We start from the raw sequence: 19,236 nt of genomic DNA, 5'->3' as shown, positions 1-19,236 counted from the left end.
ACCAATTAACACCAATCAACACCAATTAACACCAATCAACACCAATTAACACCAATCAACACCAATCAACACTGACCCACACCAGTTACCGTCAGCATGTCCAGTCAACCACCTTCCTGACAACCCCATGGAAAAATGGACTCTCCCAACACTCCCCACCGGATAATGGACTCTTCCTATAACCCCTACCAAGTAATGGACTATCTTGACCCTCCCCATCAAGTAATAAACTCTTCCTACCCCAATCAAGTAATGGACTATTCCTACCAACCCCGCTTAGTAATGGACTATGATGACATTCCGCACCAAGCCATGAACTCTCCCTAATCGCCCCACCATGGAATGGACTCTCCCCATCCACCCCACCATGTAATGGACTCTCCCCATCCACCCCACCATGTAATGGACTCTTCCAGGACTGTGGGTGGAACGGTGTGTCAAGACTTTAAAAGAAAAGTAATGGACAAGTGGCTATTTCACCAACGACATATAATATATTTTTATTTATTAGACAAGTATCCACAACAGTGAACATACATTAATACAAATGTAGCAGTCAAGCGCAATCTCCAGAATTACCCTACACACGCAAGTGTCCACGAAATATTTTGGCAGGGAGGGGTAAGCCAGCAAAATTAAACTTCTGTATCAAATTTGACCACTACATCTTGACTGCACATGCACGTTGGCAGTATCCCTCCTTACATTAACAAGTCCAAACACAGTTCTGCTTCTTGTACATAAGATTAACAAAACAAAATATGCTGTATAAATATAATTAACACTATGTTTTTCTCAACCCAGCAAATATGAAACCACTAGGACACTTGCCTTGACATGCAGAGGGAGTTGTTTTGATAAGGGTTACACAAGTGAAAGTTTTACTTTAAACAGCAAGAGTCAATGCCCAATTAAGCCGGAGTATTGCGTGTACCCTGGGCAACATTTTAGCCAATCACAGCACATGACCTAACCATTTTGTTGTTCGTAACAATTTTCTTTATCCAAGCGAGGAATTGCAGTCCCCCCCAACCAAACAATCAAAACCTTGGCTCCAGCCTTCGCCATTTTAAACTCGAGTTGAAAGCCCTCCAAGATGCCAGCAATTGAGGCTTTAAATTGACAATCGTGCTAGTGTTGAAGCCCCAGTCTGAGAAAATGACCCATGATTTCATTCCCAAATGGCAGCCCCAAGTCCTAACTGGCAGCTTGGCCTGTGATTAGTCAACAGTACCCGGCACACACGCCTAATACACAGTGGACATAACTCCATCTACAACATACTGTCTCCGTTAGTGCTTACACAGCATGAGTATCTGCCACTTTACATGAATGCTTACATCACAGAACAGTCAGATATACACCGTTAAATATTACTGTACAATATACAATATTCAAGTGTATTATACCTAACACCCACATACTAGGGGGCACAATCTTCAATACTTGTGCGGGAACTGGTAAATTCAAAGTGAAACATGATGTCACTACGCAAATATACTGTCAGATATTAACGCTGACAAATCAAGGCTTGGGGAAACAATATTTTTTAATTACACACGGCTTCCACAGTGGCAGTCACTGTCATCACCGTGTACACAAATTCAATTTCTACAGCAAAACCTATCAGGTGTCAAAATCAATTTAAAAGAATTCCAATCAACTTTGTTCTATTCAGAATTACGTATTCAGTTACATTACTCCTATGTAAGAAATGACAGTATATTAATGAAGTTTCTTGTTGATTCACTGATTTGTACGGGCTGGTCTTCTAAACAGCTTATATTTTACAGAGGTCGGAGTGGATCAAGGTTATTATGCAAGGTGAAAAGATCAAATGACTGGTGTACATAAAAAAAATTCAAATTTCTCTAGTTTTATGGAGGCAATTGTACTTTAGGATTACGGGAGTCTGGCTCTAATCCAATCCAATACTTTCAAACTGAACAGTAAACAGCATATTTCAGCCTTTCCATGAGTTACTTTTTATTAACGGCCAAATGACGGAATTTGTCTGCAAATTTCAAAGATACATCTCTCACCAAACTTGTCAAATCAAAGAATTCTGTATGAATCCAACACCAGTGCCCAAAATTTGACTTTAAGCAACTGGCCAATATCTCACAGAGTTTTATCCAAAAAAGATGCAACATGGAAAAAACAAAGAAACTGTAGGGATTTATGAGCGAACAGTTAACCAAATAAAAGAAATAACTTCATCGCTTCATTCCAAATGTATTTTACCATTTCTGAACAAAACTTTGCCGATTACTAGAAGCCAGATCAGCTATTGTCATCAGACTGCAAGTCTACAGAAATACTTCTTACTTAACAAAATACTCATCATACATTGGTGATAGGAAGTATTCGCGAGACATTAAGTCCTTATCTTTCACAATGTTGCATTTATGCTTATGCTCTGGGCGTTGCAACAACATTTTATATGCTTTTACAGCTCTACTTCAAATTTTTTTTCTTAAACCCTGCTTATACTTACACATTGTGCTCAATGTACACCTCGTCTCTTAGAAATTGTACTGTACACATAGTATCATATACATGAATATTTGATTACTTTTTTTTTGTCCTGCTGAGGCAGTTTACGTTGGAGAGCTTGGAAAATAAGTTTGTGGCAAGTAACATCATTTCCGTCGAGGCAAGGCAATGCTGAACCTGTGCCAGTAATTCGACGATAAAAATTCTGCCACATTTAATTTTAAAATTTCTCCAAAACACCAAGAGCAAACTCACTGACAATTACAGTAGAACTAATCTACATGTCATTACAGCAGTGACAGAAATACGGTGAAAAGAAATTGTAAAATCTCTGACTGACACCATTTTACATCCTGACATAAATCCAATCCAAAATGGTTTCATTCTCTGAATGCCGCTTGTTTACTTTAAAAAAGGAGAACAAAAAGTTGGATGAGTGACACTGTTGCTATAGCAACACCTGTTCCTTATTACATGACCTGGGAAACAAGATGCAAACTGCAGCCAATAACCTGACAGCTCTGGTGGAGCAGAGCTTTCTACTCGGCAAGACATCTGTTGGGGCAAAGATGCTCACTGAAGTTTTTATGGCGACCAATAGTTGGAATGTAAGCCCGCAACCATTCAGCAAATTTCAACAATCAACCTGTTTTTGTATTACATGTGCCCATACACATACGTCTAGTATCAGTCTGGTTTACGACTCTTATTACTATATCTATTAAATTCTTTTATACCAGAGTATCTTCTTTAGCCAAAAAAATAAAAATCTCAAATTAAAATAAGCTGCCAAAATACTGGATCAAGTTCCTTGACCGCGACCTCCTTTCCCAACACATTTCATGAGTATACAATACTTCAACATTTTAAAAATTCACGTGACAATCTATAAGCTACTAAACCACAATTCAGTTTAGTAAAAAAGAGAAAGAAAAAGAGAATAACTTGTGCAAACAAATTGAAACAAGCACTTCCACTTATAGCGCTGCATTTCCGTGCAAGTTGACAATCATATGGATATAGTACATACATAAATGTGTGTCTGTTGTGTTTTAATTTACGTTTATCTATATCTAGACAACTTTTTTATACATTTATATTACATAACAGGGTAATGCTCCTCGGATGGGTCGACAAAGTTTAAGCACCTCTCCTGTAAAAGCCAAAATAGGCACTCTTTCCTCCAAAAATGAAAACCGCAACTGACAGTGTCGGATGGAAAGGTTGAGACGAAAGTACGGGATATCAACCTTACTGTGTGCAGATGGACATTCGTTAGAAGAACCAGTGTTTCTAATTTTAAGCTAGAATCCTCTTAAAGATTTATGCCGACTAAGTATTTCTTCTTTTTTTATAGACATAGGTAAATTGATCAGCTAAGTGTGACTCTGAATCGTCATCCATTTTGAAAATAATACCGCCTGACAAAGCCTGACCAGCGATCAACACTATGTTTTCTGTTCTGAAAGCCTGCTAGACAGTGACAAAATAATGGCAAGGACAAATTAAACTCTGTCTTTAATTCCCTGATTTCTTCCATTTGCAGGTGGATTTTCAAAGCGCTCACAAAATACGGCTACAGAGGCTGGCATGAAGATAAAAATACAAACTGTTCTAAAATTCTGAAGCCACCGTGAGAACATAAAGTAAGTCAATCTTAATTATTAAAGCGGTACCAGAGAGTACATTTCTTTGTCAAGGTAAAACTTGTAGGAGTCTTAAAATCACAATAATTTGTATTAAAAATAAATTCCTATTTTGCACGTCCTCAACTTCTCCAATCATTATAACCATTTCTCTAATCTGTACCTTCTCCTGGTGGTTTCTTTAAAAGGTCTTCTCTCCATAAGCTTGTTAACCCAACTTTTGTCCCGGCAAACTTTGGCGCTTAACATTACCATGACGATGGTATCTAATCGAAATTCAATCAGGCCTCAGTGCCTTCTCCTTCTGCGCCTTGCAGACGCAGCCGGGCAAAGTCCTCAAAGATGAGGTCATCGTCTTGTGGTGTCGCTGGCTCCACGCCGCTAAAAAAGGGGGCAGGAGAGAGCGGGAATCAAGGGGTTACCAAGAGCAAACGAAATTATCCTGAGCCTCAATTTGTTACGGTCACAGATGTTGAGATTAGTTTGTGAGGTATGGACCTTGGACAAGCATGAACCCTTCCACAGAGCAAGAACTACAAACCTGACCTGCTGTACTAGAATGAGGGCTTGAGTTTCTCCACTAAGGGGCCCATTTGTGAGCAATAGTCCATTTAATGTCACCATTCTAACGTCAATTCCACAGCCCTGAAACAACAAAAGGGCCATTTTCCAACACTCAACTTCGTCTCCGTTCAGGCTTCATTCCCAAAACCAATCCCTGATTGTGGGCCTGAAGCGTTTAAATCAAATTGGATTACTGTAAGTTTTTGCTCTCTCGCATCTTATTTGATGATTTGTGGCACTATTAGACTAATTACTGCGCTTACAGCTTCAAAGTCAGCTGGTTAAAAAAACAGTTGAAGCCTGAGATGGAGCCGAAGTTGAGTATTGGAAAACGGCCAAGGTCTAGATTCCAAAAGGCCCTCTATGTCCTTAATTATTGATAGCTGCCCTGTATCAATGATGCATTATACATGTTTACAATAAAACCTCAACCTGTCTGAGTCAGTAATATTTCATGAACATCTCCTAGTCTAATATTTTGTTGAAATATAAAGATATTTTGTAACAGTGGCAAATGATAAATTTTTTTCCATTTTCAAAACAAGTGCTTCACAGGGACAAAAAAGAATTCAGGGTGCTGAAGTCCCAGAATTGCTGCAACTGCAACAGAGAATTGTCTCTGGGTGAGTTGTGTGCCATTATTAATATGCAAATATGCAAAACAGGGTGTATGTAAGCAATGAATATGCATTCTAACAAATCTGCAGTCATCATAAAAGGTGCTCATGCATGATCACGTCCAAGTCAGGCTTTTTTGGCCCATGGCTATGGATAGCCACAGTGCTGAGACAATGGGAACAAGACAAAGCCAGTGTCAAAAATAGCCTGATTTGGATGAGGCTTTCATACCCCAAATCTGGTGCCTTTATAAAAGTATAAAAGGTGATCTACTCTATGCTAAAATTACTGCATGCAGTCAGGGAATATGACAAAGAAGATGACAGTGAGACAGACGAGACCTGAGGCAGTCTAACCCAGAAAAACAGGGTGGTAAGAACACTTACGAAATGACAAGCAATCACGCTTAAAACATTCTCTCTAATCAAAATGAATTATGAAAGAAAAACGTTCCACTGCTTCCAACTAAATGAAACTTGTACCAAGGCTACTTTGCATGTGATAACTTTTTAAGCACCTGCTCCAACCATACAAGATCAAACAGAAATGCACAGAGAAAAAAAAAAAAACAAATAGATGCTGCCACACTTTACGGCTGTGAGATTGGCAAATCAGTTAAATGTCAGTGTTGAAATAAACCATGCAGGTGAACATATGACTTTAATCATCGTTAAAAATGCAACCTCAATCTTATTTTGCAGCACTTCATCGTGCAGGTTGGGCCGCTAAAGAAAAGGCCTGAAATGGAGTCTGATCCTCCCACATTTAGAATACAACGCTCACTGAGTTATAGAGGGTTTGCATGCCTGCCATCTTGCAGGCCAGTGCATTTGTTCCATAGGGTATGGACAAAGGGGGTTTCCCTGAGGACATCAACAACTGACCTGTATGATGGCTACCATGCAAAGCCTCTAAACACTGTACAAGTGATATGCTGACTATGGCTGCATCCAAATCTCTTGTCTAGAGCTAGGTCTAGGTCTTCACCCCATTAGAAATGCGTGGAGACGCGTAGACAATAGACCTAGCCGTAGCTCTGGAAGCCCGTTTCGGACACGGCCCAAGACTATTGAGAAGGGCACTGGTAAGCCACTTCAGGAACAGCTGTCTGCAATTCAATTTTTTTACGCAATTTCCTCGTCAGATTTTGCAACACTGGCATATTTACACTAGTTCAGTTGATGTGCTAGGTTCTTTAATCCAACAAACACACACCACTGATTAACGCGACATCCAGGCCGGTGAAGGACAGGGGCTGATATGTTTTCAAACCTGACCCTAAACTTACTGTATTCCTTCTATCATCATGGCTGGGATATTAACACCTGTAACTCTTATAAGGCCCCACCAAGATGTCAAGTCTTCACTGCAAAAGCACTTGCACATGTTGACAATGGACATAGCCCTAGCTCCTGAAGCCCGTTTTGGATGTGGCTGAATCCCTGCAGTCGACCACTGTAGACCCAGCCCCAAGTCAAGGCAAACACATAATGCAGTCTCCTGTTCAAAATTGATTGCCTGTGAAGGGTCACGTGGGTAGCAGCTGGCAAAAGGCGTCGCCCGTTACTGGGGTTCATAAACATGTGTAAGTGGATGTGACCCAACCTAACGATTTGAGTTACGTGTACATGTGTGTTAAGGCCTTTGAAAGAATCTCCCACAGTGTTTGTCAATGGAAGCCCTCAACATTTTTCACCTGATTAATGTCTAGTCTCATCAGGATGCTGAACTGAGTAATACATCCAAACAAAGAGGTGTGTACGCTAATGCAAAATTAAACATAATTACTGAAAAATGCCTTAATGCTCATTTTGCAGCATCCAGTCACAATTTACACAGCCTCGGTGCTCAAACGGTTATAGAGAGTACAGATATATGCTTTGGGCCGTTATTTGAGAAATCTTGTGGTATTCTCACCCCAAAAAACCCTGATAGACGGCCAACTATTGATGCTTTCAAGTGTGGATCGCATCCGTTCTGCCATGCTGCGTGACACACCTATTACAGAGTCCACTAGCAAGACGAGCAATTCAGTCTCAAGTGCCAGTGAACGGAGAAGGTCATTCGTTGGTGCACCCGTGCAAAAGGGACGGAGGAAACAAAGCACCCAGCCAAAATGGGCCACGGCCAGGCATGAAAAGACAGCTCACACGTCCAGGCAGGAAAGAACGCTTTTGGCAATGTCTCAGGTTGGTTATTTGTAGTTTCCCGATGAAACTGGGTCAGAAAAGAAGCTGGCAGCTTTTCACACAATCAGAGGATAAATGTGGGTCAATGTACTGATCTGAGAAGACTTCCCAAAACGGTTAAAGAGTTGTCAGGAACAGTTCAACTCCAGGAAAGTTTCCCCCTCTAATGTTTTGTAACTGTGATATTCAACAGCATTCTATAAAATTTTATCCTTTTGGAAGATTTTGGAGCAATAATTGAAGCTATCTTCAGAGTTCATTTCCACCCTGTATCTCGACATGAAAATCAATTTAATCACTGACGGAAGCTCCTTTTGACGTAGCTCATTTCGGCTGGAGCAAATTTTCGCTTTGTTTCCTCCAGACACCTGAATATACAACCGTGACTAAAGTGCCGACTGACAGTGCATCACAAACTGCGAGTTAGTTATTACTACCTGGGATTTAGCATGCCGGGCATGTAGGTTTGGCCAACACAATATTTCCCTGCCCGTCTGTTAGGGTCATTCCTGGGGGGGTGGGCGAAGCGAGGAGAGAAAGTCGTGCACAAAGTAAAGCACATGCCCAACCCAGACAAAGGGGGAAGGGGGAGGGGGACGGGGAGGGGGAGGGAGCGGAGGGGTGGGGAAAAGAATTCAAATCAAACATTGCAAAAATGTTAATCAGCGTTAGGCAACAAAATATCGAGGGATAGTAATACAAAGACATTTTGGGTTTGAAGAAGTAAATGTTAAATTTGCTCAACGTGAAATTAAAAGAAAGGGTGATGCTCAAGCGAAGATTCCATTGTCAATCTTGCATTCCTTGGGATCAAGGTCTGGTTTAATGACAGTATAAACGGAAAGGGCCAGAAAGAATGGTAGCATGGATGCAATAGGGGAGCAAGTTTTTCTTGTCTTCTTTGTATTCAAAATAAAAACATTTTGGAAAAAAAAAACATTGTAACCAGAGATAAGGCTTACGAACACTGCATCAACATTCTTGATTCGGGACACATGGGGAAGGAGAATGGAAATAATACATATGCATACATTCTGAAACAAAAAAAACTATTTCATGTTAAAAGCACGAATGACAACATGCCTAAAATATTGTTAGTGAAAAAAAATCCAAAAAGGAGCATTACTCTCTGCCAACCGCCCCCCAAAAAACTGCAACTTGCATAACCAACCATTTTATCTAATATGTATTCAAACATTTTCCTACGATAACTAATGTTCCAAATCTTTCTGTACGAATGAAAAAAACAAGGCTTTTTGGAGGTTTAAACTCTAGGACCAACAAAAGCCTAGGGAATCAAAGCCAGCTAATAAGATGCACATACATGTATTAAGCAGCAACTAACCACCTGGCAGCGAATGACAGCAGGGCAAATGGAGAAGGCCAATTCCTGAACCAATGAGAATCCAGTAATAACCAGGCAACCTAATGAGATGCGCATGACAAACAGCTGGTTGCCACCAATCAGCCAATGAGGACAGAGCAAGCACCATGCACAACAAAGCATGACCACAGGGGGAATGTTCTAGATAATCACGCATGTACTCATTTGCTGACTTAGGCCTTTGATGCCAAATTAGAAATTACCATCTTTCATTACTTGCAGGGCTAGACTTAGAAATCTCAATCCTAGCTGGAAATATTACGCCACTGCTGAGAAACATGCCTAAATAATAATCCTTTGAAGATTTTTTTTAATCACACATGGCAAACAACGGACTTACTTGGTATCAAAGTTGATCAGATTGGTGTCGAGCGCTTCCTGCTGTGCTTCCACTGCAAACAAAGCAAAGGAAATGCTGAAAAAGAGTTTATACATTTAAGGTAGATAATTTGTTGGACTTTATTCACGCCGAGCTGAAATGCACCCCCAATCGGCAAAAAGAAAGACAGGTGGTTATAAGTGGGTACGCAAAGACCATACATGCCGGAGTACATTAGTTACACGTATTTAACGTGCTCCGCGTCAAATGCGCATTTACTTGCGCACCTCATGGCGCGCCTATGTGGTGAGTACCCGAAAACACGCCCTCTTTTGTTCCGCTCAAAGCAGATTAGGGCCAGGGTGTTTATTTTCTTGGCACATTTGCATTGTGAAAGGTTTTTTAAATGCCTGAACTCCAAAGTGCTTCTGGTGATCACTGCCAATTGATTTTGTCAGGTGCATGTAGGGTCACATTTGTAAAAGCTGATTTTTTTTGTAGAGGTTGAAATTGCTACATGTACATTTCATCAAATTAATGGCCAATCATGAAGCAACGTTATTTTCCCAGAATCCTTTGCATCAATACAAAAGACTGTGCCCAGAGTCACGGGCGGACAATAAAAGTCAGGGTTTCAATTTATGGGCGGAGGTTAGCGGTACGGCCACTCATCAATAAAAGAAATAAAAATGCAGCTTGAAGGTCGCCAGCTGTCAGCCAACTGCCGACTGCATAATAGCCATCTCATTAATTCGCTACGTGTGTGGGCGCATGGAGCAGCGGGGGGAACTGATGTTAGCTTTTTGTTTCATGTGCACAGGGACCCTATCAGTTTGAATCATCTCCAAAGTGGTTCTTTTATCATGAATGAGGGAGCAGGGCTCGCCACCTGCGCACCTGGGGTTGTCTTCAAAGGGTTCGGATTCCATGCACCTGATGTCCATTAATTGATCGCTCCCGACAGCTACACTCGGATGAACTCTCACTTCGGCAACAATGTCTTTCTTTTGGTTCTATTTATAGTTACAGACACCTAACGGACAAATTTTGTTGAATGATTCAGGTCTTGGCAAATTTATATTTCAGTGCATCGGCACACTCCAACTTCCAGGGAGGGAGTTCTTACATTTTTCACCGCAGTTGTTTAAAGATGCCGGGCAGAGGATTGTTAGAGCTGTGATACAATTTGCTTCCACGGCAACCAATGCGTTGAACCAAAACCATGACAACACAGGCACTTAAAGATGATTACTAATTTAAAATGTCAGGCATACAGACACTTGCGCTCGCTCAGCAGCTACCGTGTAGTCCAGTCACATTATGATTTAATTGGCCTCATTCCTCCAGGATGAGAGCTTTTGGCATCACTGTGACCCTGGGTCCTTTTGGGACTCCTTGGTTTTAGACAACGGATAGTCACAAATGTACCCCCAAATACAAAATGTAACCTGACAATGTGGTATGCTTATTTTCAGCAGCTGAAATGTAGCCCGACAATGTGATATGCTTTATTTTCAGCAGCTGAAATGTAACCTGACAATGTGATATGCTTATTTTCAGCAGCTGAAATTGTTGAAATAAAACCAATCCCCTTTCTCAATCATATCCTTCGTTTCATCTGTACCTTTTTTGGATAATGGCCAAGTTATAAACAGCAACAGCATCACAAACTCTAATCAAGTCTTAAGTGCTCCGATAAACCACAGATAAAATGTCCAAATCCTTTCAAGGATGACATCACTCATGAACTGAATTACTCTGACATTTGGAGGAAAACAGAAGAACAAAATTTTCATCTTCGCAGGTTTTTTTTTCAATCCCAAGTGTCCTGGATGCAAACGTAATGGCACAGAATCTTTTTACCTTAAAATTTACACAGCTGTGTATCTCACAAACGTGCAGTGATTTAATCATCCAGCGGTCGAAGAACTTTGCTCTTCAGGGGACAAGACTACTCGAGTCTTCTTTCCCATTGCAGAGGTCATTTGTATCGAGAAAACACGTAATCCAACCCAACAAGACAAGTCACAAGTTACCAGGGACACTTTGGAGCCAAAAATCTTTGAAAGAATCTTCCAAAATACAAAATCCTCGACAGTTTCTCTACCAGAATATCCATTTTTCAGCAGGATGCCAAACTAGGGGAAATGTCAAGCAAAGAGCTCACTTTGTTCCAGGGTTGTAATCAAGTACTTTTCCACGAGTACGAGTATCAGCACAAGTACTTTTGCACAAGTACTTTCCCACAAGAATGAGTATGACCACAAGTACTTTTTCATGAGTACGAGTAAGAGTACATAAAAAGGTACTCGAGTTCAAGTTTGAGTACAAGTACTAGTCCAAGTACAAGTACTAGTCCAAGTACAAGTACTAGTCCAAGTACAAGTACTAGTCCAAGTACAAGTACTAGTCCAAGTACAAGTACTATAACTAACACAGAAAGAAGGGAGAAAACTAAAGTAAAATTACGGAAACAAATGGCTTTAAGATTTAAATTCTGAAATCCAGTCCCACGTGCCTGTGCTTCATGAGATACTTTTTACTTATGTGGCAATCTCAAAAGGAATACCACAAGTTCATTTTTTCTCTAATCAAAATACAGCTCCATTAAGGAAGAAACTGTGTTTTTCAAAATGATGTACGTGTGACCAACTGCTGCATGTGTGACCTTTCAGACCCACTGTGGAATAACGTATTGGATGGCACCGTGCCTCTCTAATGATGTTGTAATAAGAGAAGAGAGGTCAACGTCCTTTGCTTGACTCAGACAAACAACCTTTACGTCAGATTGGAGGAACTTGTGTTAGCAGCAGTACTCAAATTTGTCACCAGAGTCTTTCCTTGTACACGTAGAAGCGATCAAGATTTAATGGGTAGATGTTGGGACCCACTGTGCCCAAAAAAGGGGAAATGGGGTTTTTGCCGATGAGTAAAAAATTCTGTACACGTAATTAAAAGGCATGAAGACAACAATATCCCTTGGCCAAATTAAAAAGTGACGGGTTTGTCTTCACCGTATTGTAACATTTTTATGGATCAAATTTTTTAAGTCCACATGATGGGCACTGAAGATTTTAACAAACTTTTGAAGGAACTTTTAAAGGAAAGATGATGATAATATGTTTTTCCTGACTTTGAGTGTCTCAAATGTTACTTTTCAATTTGTGGAAAATGAAACCAAGGGGTGAGATTGACCAACGATAACAATAGCTAAAAACAGCTGAAAAAAGGCATAAAGAAGCTAAACTGTGAAAATTTCCTATACTTCTGTACACTGCCAGTGAGGAACAAAAGCTGAAATCCAAAACCAAAAAACATAAAATCTGCTAAAAAGCCGAGAAATCTCACCAATGATGCATGTAACATAATGGTTTAAATCAGAAGCTTGAGGGAAAAGGGGCGGGGCATTCTGGTGACTTGTAAGTTGCCTTAAACTTTTGAAGTATGTGACCACGGTTCGAATCCCACCCTGGCCAACTGGATTAACAGGATTCTTTGTACCTCTAGAATACACCTCCTTCTCAGTCAGTTTCACTATGAACCAAGTCAACAAGCAAAACAAACAATTAATGATGAAGAACTAGGAACCAATCTCACGGACCTACAAGCAAAGGAGTTAGCAAAGCAAAGACACTTTTTGTGTTAATAACAGAAACAGCTGGGTAAGACATGAACCGTAGAGCCTGTGACTCATCCTAAGCTAATTTCTGAATAGCACATACAGTCACTGAGCACTATTTCCTCTTTAGCAGAGCTAGGAAAACGGGGTTTTTCTCCGGTCAGCCATCTAGAATTGAAATCAAAGCGATACCTGTATAAATTCTTCTATTAACTTGGTAAGTGAAGGAATGAAAGAGATCGTATCCATTCAGGGTGCTACCGCAAGCTTTCCACCTTAGTTGTCTGTCACCATGAATAGCTTGAAATCCCATCTGAAGAAATGAAGATGAGGCTAAGGGGGCAAATTATCAATGATCATCCTTGTACTCTGGCAGCTTGTTCTAAATTATGCATAAAAAGCCTTGTCTGTCACCTTTATTTCCCGAACAAAGCGAGGCTAAACCTGTCATTGTAGCAAACTGGTCAGGCTCCTTCCCATTCAGAGTGTTCAAAACATGAAGTGGGTTCAGGGCACATAATCCAAAACGGCCATCTTGTGAATAATCCCCCACTGGGGGGATTGCAAAAGATTTGTGAATTTCAGAATTCCTCTGGACACCCTCTCCCTTCCGGCCACCGATGGGGGAGGGGATGGGGTGTTGAACAAGGGATACTTACGGGCTTCTTCCTTCTGCTGTCTTTGCTCTGGGTTGGGAGGTGCAGGGAAGGACTCTGCTGGCTGCTCTGGCTTGGGGTGTGTCAGGATGAACGGCAGGAGGACTGACAAGGGCCTGAATGTATGTAGGAAAAGATGAAGGAGAAATATTGTGACATCTGGTAAGATTGTACAAGTTAATTGATCCAAAGTATTAACAGTTTAGTTGTACTGTAACATTGCAGAGTACGTGGGTTATGGGCTCTGGGTTACGGGCTCTGGGTTTATGGGCTCTGGGTTAAGGGCTTTGGGTTATGGGCTCTGGGTTATAGGCTCTGGGTTATGGGTAATGGACTCTTGGTTATGGGCACTGGGTAATGGGCTCTTGGTTATGGGCTCTTTGTAATGGGCTCTGAGTTATGGGCTCTGAGTTATGGGCTCTGGGTATATTGGGCTCTGAGTTACAGATTGTCAATTACAGGCTCTGGGTCACAGGATATGGGCTATGGGCTGTGAGTTACAGCTTGTGAACAAGGAAACACTCGTGGTTGAGGGCTGGATTGAGATTGAGGATTAAGGGCTGTGGGTTGTGAGGTGCCAGCGGCACGGGCAAGCTAAGATAGCAGCACAGAGTGGGAAGTTGGCCATCTCACCTTGAAAATGGCACATCCAAGGAGCATTTGACCTTGTACTGGACCACAATGCCATGGATATTCTCTGCGTCTTCCCGCCCCTTCTCACAGGGTTTGAACCTGTTGGTGAGGACGTAAAACAAGCCTTTTAATGTGACTGGTAAGATGCAGCGTCTAAAACTTCTCAAATTTAGATCCCCTTGATAGAATAAAAACAAGACTGCTTAAAATTCAAACAGTTTGTCACAAAATTCAAGATGGGGGGTTAAGAAAATGTTGGTACTGGGCTTTGCCCATTTTGTCCCCCATGATGAGATTACTCACATTGTCGAAGTGGCCAGATTTGTGTCCTCGTGTTTGAGCTTGCCGTCGAGGGCCAGACCTCGTTTGTGCTTGTTGTTGGCAAGCAGAGGGGTGACGTAAAAGACTTTGGATAGGGTGTGGCTAGGCAAGACTGGCAAACCATCGGACGCCCTGGCAGAGCACAGGGGGAAAAAAGGAAAACAAAAATTAAGATGACAAAAAGTTCAATGCAGTAAAATACACCAAGTCATATTCACTTTCAATATTTTAGTCCATTGTTCAAATTTTTACAGCAAAATGCTAATATCTGCAACAAATCAATAATTCAAAGCATTCGCTCACTTGGGCTTGCATTGCAATTATTTACCAAAGGAGTCGGAGATGTCATATAAAATGCATTCACATGATCAAATATGCATATACTGGGAGGCCATTACACAACCAGAAATTGCAGGCTTTGTGAACGCAGTTGTCAACTCCAAGTACAATGTTCAAGAGAGGACTAGTTCTGCTCAGCCTAAGCTCGGGACGATTTCCCCTCTTGACATGACTGAGTAAAGCTACTTCATGGATACATCAAAGTGAGACCAAAGAAAGTGGGCAAGAGCACGCACTTGTCGGTTTCAAAGTAGGCCACGCAGCACTTGTAGTTGGCCTTGTTGAAGAGGCAGATGTCGGCGTACTGCTTGACCAGAATTTTGATCTTCTTCACCTCCCGCTTGGAGTTGTTTGTGATTTGGATGTTGACGGCTATCTTCTCGCCGTGAAAGTACATCTGTGGACAAGTAGGAAGCGAGAGAGGGAAACGTCAGAATGAGACCGATCAAGTGATCGGGACTGACAGGAAGTGAACCACTAGTAAAGAAAGTGAAATTCCAGCAGTGTAACCAACAGTGCCCCTTGCATAAATAGTTGCTGTTCGATGCGCCTTATGTTTAATATGCGTTGCATACATCGCAACAAAGGCTGCATCCAAATCTGCTGTCTTGAGCTGGGTCTAGGTCTTCACTCTATTGGCAATATGCGGGGACGTGCAGACAATAGACCTCGCTGTAGCTCTGGAAGCCCGTTTTGGACAGGGCCTAAAATGCAACAGTCTCATCCAGTTTGCTTTAAACGAATGTGAACCTCTGACCACTGATGTGCAAGTGAAGCACCCCACAGAAAATGTGCTGCTTTCCTCTACCTACACGACTGACACAAGGCACTTTTTTAAGGATTCCCATTAATCACCTGGTTGGAAGACACTCTTCCTCAAATGTTTCCCTTGGGAAAGGAACCATAGACCACTCAAATACAATCCAAGTCCTTCCACTACAAAATGTCCCCAACCTTTTCTCAGCCTGGATGCAAGTCTTTCACAAACAACTGTTCTACAGTGTTTCAGATCAATTAAGCGAGACACAAAAGGCAAGACAATGACCCCTTTGTCCAGCGACGCCTCCAGGTGCAAGGGAGAGTTGGTGCTCATGATGAACGTCTTGGTGACCTCCTCGCTGGGCTGGGCGATGGGCATTTCAGGATTGGCGTAGGTCACCTTACGGATGGCCAGGTTGACCGAGTTCCTCTTGTGGGGCTTCTCATCGATCGAGTCTGCAATGAGAGAGAGAGAGAAGTACAATCCAGAGATTAAAAAAGAGGAAGTGTGTATACACAAAGACTAAAGTAACTGTGAATGAATAATTTCAAATCTATGTTTCGCTGCACAAAGAATATCAAATGAAGGAGACTTCAGACCAACAAACTGTACTGCAACAGTGCTGTACATCTATGTTTGGACTGAACCGATGATCGGTTGAAAGAGGGAAAACTGACCTAGGGGGGTTCCAACCACTGACCAACGGAATACTGCATTTAGCCCATATATGTTTTGCAATATCTACTCCTAACAAGCAGATGTACAAACCAAAATGAACCCAATAACTGAGTCGATATCCATCTAAACAAGCCAACCGACCAGTTGCAGGTCTGGAATCAGCAAAATGCCGGATGACTTTACTAAGTTCTACTCAAACAAAGAAACAAAAAAAAAACCGTTCTCTGAACAGAGGCAAGAGAACACATGCATGTAATTCCCTCTCTCTCAGAGCACTTCACTCAATGATTTCATAATTTACAACATGACCCCATCAACACTGTGAGCAAAAAGGCTTCTTGACCGTAAATTTCCCGAAATACAAGACAGGGCATCAAAATAAATGAATGATTAAATTTCTCTTCCATCAAGCAGTTAATGCTTACTGTGAGCTCTTTCATTCCATTTGGACCATACATGTCCACCAATAAACTGCAACGACAATGCTGACAGATGCACCTGCCGTGGATGGCAATTTTTGATGAATTGGATGTATTATCCATATTACTGTGTGCTTTTCCCTCAAATGGGACCAGAAACTGGCAGTGTATGTATTAATAACATAACGACATCAGCCATGAAAAAGAAAAAAAAATTGCCTTGTAGCATTGCAGAAAACCAAGACATTTCTATTCCAAGCTAAATGTACATGTAGAAACAGGTTATGGCCACACCAATCTAAACTACGGTTTCCTGGGCTTTGAGATGTCACATACATGTAGGTCACTCATAAAATATTTCTTTTACCGAAAACAGTGAGGTAATAATGTCTTTTAATTTTTTAATGGAGTTTTGTTAACTTTGTCTAAACAGAATAAACTCACAAATGGGACTTTTAGATTCAAATTCTTTAAAACATATGTATATATGTATTTCACATTCGCAACAGAATTGGTCATAATTTTAACAGACTTTTTACAACCCCAAAACATATACAAATCCTAATACATGTATTTTAATTTTGTTTCTGTGCAAAATGATCTGAACAATTCTTCCTGTTAACGAAATAAAAAACAGCAGGGATAGTTTCTATAATTTTCCCTTGGTATAATTCCAGGACGTGCTATATTTCCGTCACAGTGCCTCAGTGGTCATCGAAGTCTCTTTTTGTTTTTTTGTGCACGCACACAATGCATTGATTCAGCTGGCTTGCTTCTCAATGTAATTACTCTCTGGGATCAATGGAACCGTTGAAAATAAAAGCAGGGAAAACCTGGGAATCCTGGCCATCCTTGGTTTGATTGTGAACAGGTGCGGCACTTTTGGGACGGGGGGGGAGCAAATCCAACAGTAACACAAACAACCGATGGAAATGGTCATTTTGAGATCAAATAAACTGACCACTCCAATCGTTTTTTGGATTGATTTTTTTTTGGGGGGGGAGGAGGCTTCTAAGGTTGGGGAACTGCAGCAGATACTTGCCTGCTGTAGGATCAACAGACAAGATGGCACATCCAGCAACCAGGCTGGCCCAGAAATGGGTGAGTGCATCTATGAAAAGTGCCCTTACAGTGTATGAACGACCAAGTCTCCGTCAATGACCGATCGAAAGGAGTGTACTACAAACACACTGCTTTGAAATTTGGAGAAGAGGGAAGGTTAGAAATTCACCTTCCATGGAGTCGCTTCAAAGCAGTGTGGAAGAATCCACAAGTGTGCAGTACAAAACAATCACAACCCCACCCCAAACTATTAAAATGTAATTCAGAAATTCAAATTCAATTAATTTATTGTATGCCTACAAATTTACGTCATGTCTATGTACTGGTACACTTGTATCAATTTAAATAGCCTATCTCTCAGAACACAAGAACATAAAGAGTATGAGCCGCAGGGCATTTTGGGTACAACTTGGGAAGGAGCCTAAAATTGAATGCATAAAAAAATTGGCACAACCGCTATTTGGTCAACTTGCTCATGAGAGCAACAAGAGCGAATTCGTCAGGACAGCGACGAGGCGACAGATGGAATGTCCGCCTTGGACGGATCCTGGCGTCATTAGATTTGCTTCGATTTCAAATCGGGTACGGACCGGCCTTTAATAAGCTTTGACGCTGACGGAATTGAAAGCTGACAAGCACGAGCAAGTCTTGGACTTTGGACCCTAACGATGTAGCGAAGAGGAAGAGTGCTCCATTTTCGGCCCCTTTTTTAGCCCAGTTATCGAGACATGAAGCCATTTGCAATGCCATGAGTCATGCTGCTAAGGAAGCTTCGTTGCGTTCCCCTGTGTGCAAACTGTTCTGGATTTTTGGCAGGGGTTGGCCCACGGCTAATGACAGTGTTTTTCACTGCCAGGTAATTCAGACTGCTTATCCAAAACAAAAGGTCTAAACATAACCCATCCTGGAATCCCTTTCTTTAGTATCACACAGAAAAATAATGACACAATCAATTTAGTATGAAGAAAAAGTTACTTGGATGGGTGTCTTCAAATAAACAGAACCTTTCAATACAATGCTTGATCTTTTGAATTCTGCATAGGACTTTATACTTCTATTCTAGGTATGAACTGAATTACCGCTGTGACAAAATCCCCCCCAACAATAAAAGTGAAGAAACCAATAAACTGGAAATCAATGCTACAATGAAACACAATATCTGCCTTGAGCAGAAGCACCCCCTCATCTGCCAGAAAGAGCCAGGTTGGTCAGGAGTATTCATTTTGCTGGTAGCGATGTGACTCTAACGCCTAACGCGTGCAGTGGAGTGCAGTTCCGACCAATGGAACCTCCGTTGCTAGGAAAAGAGCGCCCTCTCTTGGTCCAGCTCGGGGCTCATACATACGCATGTGAGCTATGGGTACATGTACAAGTACATCATCAGGCACATGTACTACTCAGTTCTAAACTAGAATTCTAGAGGTCATTTGTTGAAAGCAAGCTTCAGTCACCTCTTTTTGGTTTGGTGGAAAATTTTAATTGAAAAATAAAAGTGTCTTGTTTTTTTCATAACAGGTCAACACCTGCCAACTG

At 41.3% G+C, this 19,236-nt stretch overlaps 1 protein-coding gene across 5 annotated transcripts in view; it reads right to left on the bottom strand.

Moving 5' to 3' along the window:
* Nucleotides 1-472: 472 nt before the first annotated feature.
* Nucleotides 473-19,236, bottom strand: part of LOC110980951 (beta-arrestin-1-like) — a 67,676-nt gene continuing 48,912 nt past the window's right edge. For 4 of the 5 annotated variants that reach the window (XM_022238037.2, XM_087145412.1, XM_022238039.2 and 1 more), the window contains 8 exons: nucleotides 15,830-15,999; nucleotides 15,021-15,181; nucleotides 14,428-14,577; nucleotides 14,125-14,223; nucleotides 13,495-13,607; nucleotides 9,238-9,289; nucleotides 7,951-8,022; nucleotides 473-4,523 (listed from right to left, as the gene is read on the bottom strand). In XM_022238037.2, coding sequence (XP_022093729.2) covers nucleotides 4,424-4,523; nucleotides 7,951-8,022; nucleotides 9,238-9,289; nucleotides 13,495-13,607; nucleotides 14,125-14,223; nucleotides 14,428-14,577; nucleotides 15,021-15,181; nucleotides 15,830-15,999 — 917 coding nt within the window. In that variant the 3' untranslated portion in view covers nucleotides 473-4,423. The remainder of the gene's footprint in view (nucleotides 4,524-7,950; nucleotides 8,023-9,237; nucleotides 9,290-13,494; nucleotides 13,608-14,124; nucleotides 14,224-14,427; nucleotides 14,578-15,020; nucleotides 15,182-15,829; nucleotides 16,000-19,236) is intronic. The other variant, XM_022238038.2, reaches the window with a different exon arrangement.

This window comes from Acanthaster planci, linkage group LG14, assembly GCF_054643075.1.
Source record: "Acanthaster planci isolate LZ-2023a linkage group LG14, COTS_SCS, whole genome shotgun sequence".
NCBI lineage: Eukaryota > Metazoa > Echinodermata > Asteroidea > Valvatida > Acanthasteridae > Acanthaster > Acanthaster planci.
This window is presented reverse-complemented; position numbering and strand designations above follow the sequence as displayed.